Source organism: Belonocnema kinseyi, chromosome 9 (assembly GCF_010883055.1).
Source record: "Belonocnema kinseyi isolate 2016_QV_RU_SX_M_011 chromosome 9, B_treatae_v1, whole genome shotgun sequence".
NCBI classification, from domain to species: domain Eukaryota; kingdom Metazoa; phylum Arthropoda; class Insecta; order Hymenoptera; family Cynipidae; genus Belonocnema; species Belonocnema kinseyi.
Genome location: NC_046665.1, coordinates 88,048,500 through 88,050,046, shown reverse-complemented (window position 1 = coordinate 88,050,046; position 1,547 = coordinate 88,048,500). Strand labels below are relative to the sequence as shown.

Here is a 1,547-nt window from a genome sequence, read left to right as displayed (position 1 = left end):
TTTCCTTCGAACACCATAGTTTTTGTTTTATTTGCGTTAATTTTTAAGCCCATGCTCTTCATGCTTGCATTTAGTTTATTCAACATTCTTTGTAGGTCTTCTTTTTTTTTAATATATGAAAATTAAAAAAAAATTGTTTTACTTACTTGAAAGGCACAGAAAGATAATAAGCAGAATATAGTTTGCGCCATCTTCTTCATGACCTGCGTGATAATAGAATAAGACGTTCTTTCAAAAACCAGTAAAGATGTCACTCAACGAATTCTTGTAATATGTTCTTCCTAACGAAGATGATCTAAAATTCTAAATGATATCACCTAAAGCTGAGAAGATTCCTTTGTACACTAAAGACTTGTCAGACGTGACATGTTTATTTAATTGACGCAATTTCAATTTGTAAGAGAAACGTTAGGAAAGAATGAGGTAATTATCATGTTTTTAATTCTGGACAAAGCTAACGTTAGAAAAATAAAAATCTGTTTTGCTGTAATCATTGTTTAAACTGTAAATACACGTGGATATGCTTTACTATAAGAGATGCTTGAAGAACACAAAAATATATATTTTGTAGTGTTAGGCTGATTTGCTCAGAGAAAAGTTATTTCTAAATTTGAGGAGTAAAGGTACAAAAAATGATGAATCCATTTTTTGAAAAAAATGAGTTATCCATGGTTTTGACATTTTTTGTACGTTGGTAAAGTGGTACTTCAGATTTTTGCTATTTAATTAATTTTTAACGTATTTAGATCGGTTTTTTTGTTCATTAGTTAATTTATTGGTAAGAGAACATAAGAATATAACTTTTTTTGACATAATTGTTTATAATGATTGTTATATAAATAAACAATCTTTAAAATATGCCTTTTTTCGAAAGAATTCATTTTTGAAGAATCTATCTAACATAATAAACTAAAAACGCCTATTCGGAGTTTTTGGGGTCGCTGATTACGAATCCGAATTAAGAATTTGGAAATATTCAAATTCAAGATGGTGGGTTTAAGGTGGCGGTTCCAAAATTTTGAAAAGAGATATGCGAGCTTGAAAATCTATACTCGGAGGTTTCTGGGGTCGCTGATTACGAATCTGAAGTCAGAATTTGGAAATTTAAAAATTCAAAATGGCGGGTTCAAGATGGCGGTTACAACATTTTGAAAAAAGATATATACGAGCTTGAAAATCTATACTCGATCAGCGATCGCAATCAGCGACCCTAAACGCCCCTGAGTATAGATTTTGAAGTTTATATTAATATATACACGGAAAAAAAATTCTTGAGGCGAACGAGTGAATAGAGAATATATTAAACTCAAAGAAAGTGTGCGCTTGGATTAGGTAAAACGTTTAGTTAGAAGAGTTACACATTTAGTTACTTTATGTAAATTGTTCTCGTAAATCGGGAATTTGGGCAAAATTGCTAAGTTCGAAAGTTTATTATTTTCGACAGTTTATGTATAATTGTATTATCTTTAGATTAGAAAAAAAATTTAGTTGTTATAGAAATATATTAACTTACAGTAGCCAATTTTTCGTCTGGTATCGCGAAAATG

The 1,547-nt window shown here is 29.9% G+C and overlaps 1 protein-coding gene across 1 annotated transcript in view; it reads right to left on the bottom strand.

The window, feature by feature from the left end:
* Window positions 1-191, bottom strand: part of LOC117180631 — a 17,795-nt gene extending 17,604 nt beyond the window's left edge. Inside the window, exon 1 of the mRNA XM_033373121.1 lies at window positions 147-191. Within this exon, the coding sequence (XP_033229012.1) occupies window positions 147-191 (45 nt within the window). The remainder of the gene's footprint in view (window positions 1-146) is intronic.
* Window positions 192-1,547: the final 1,356 nt, after the last annotated feature.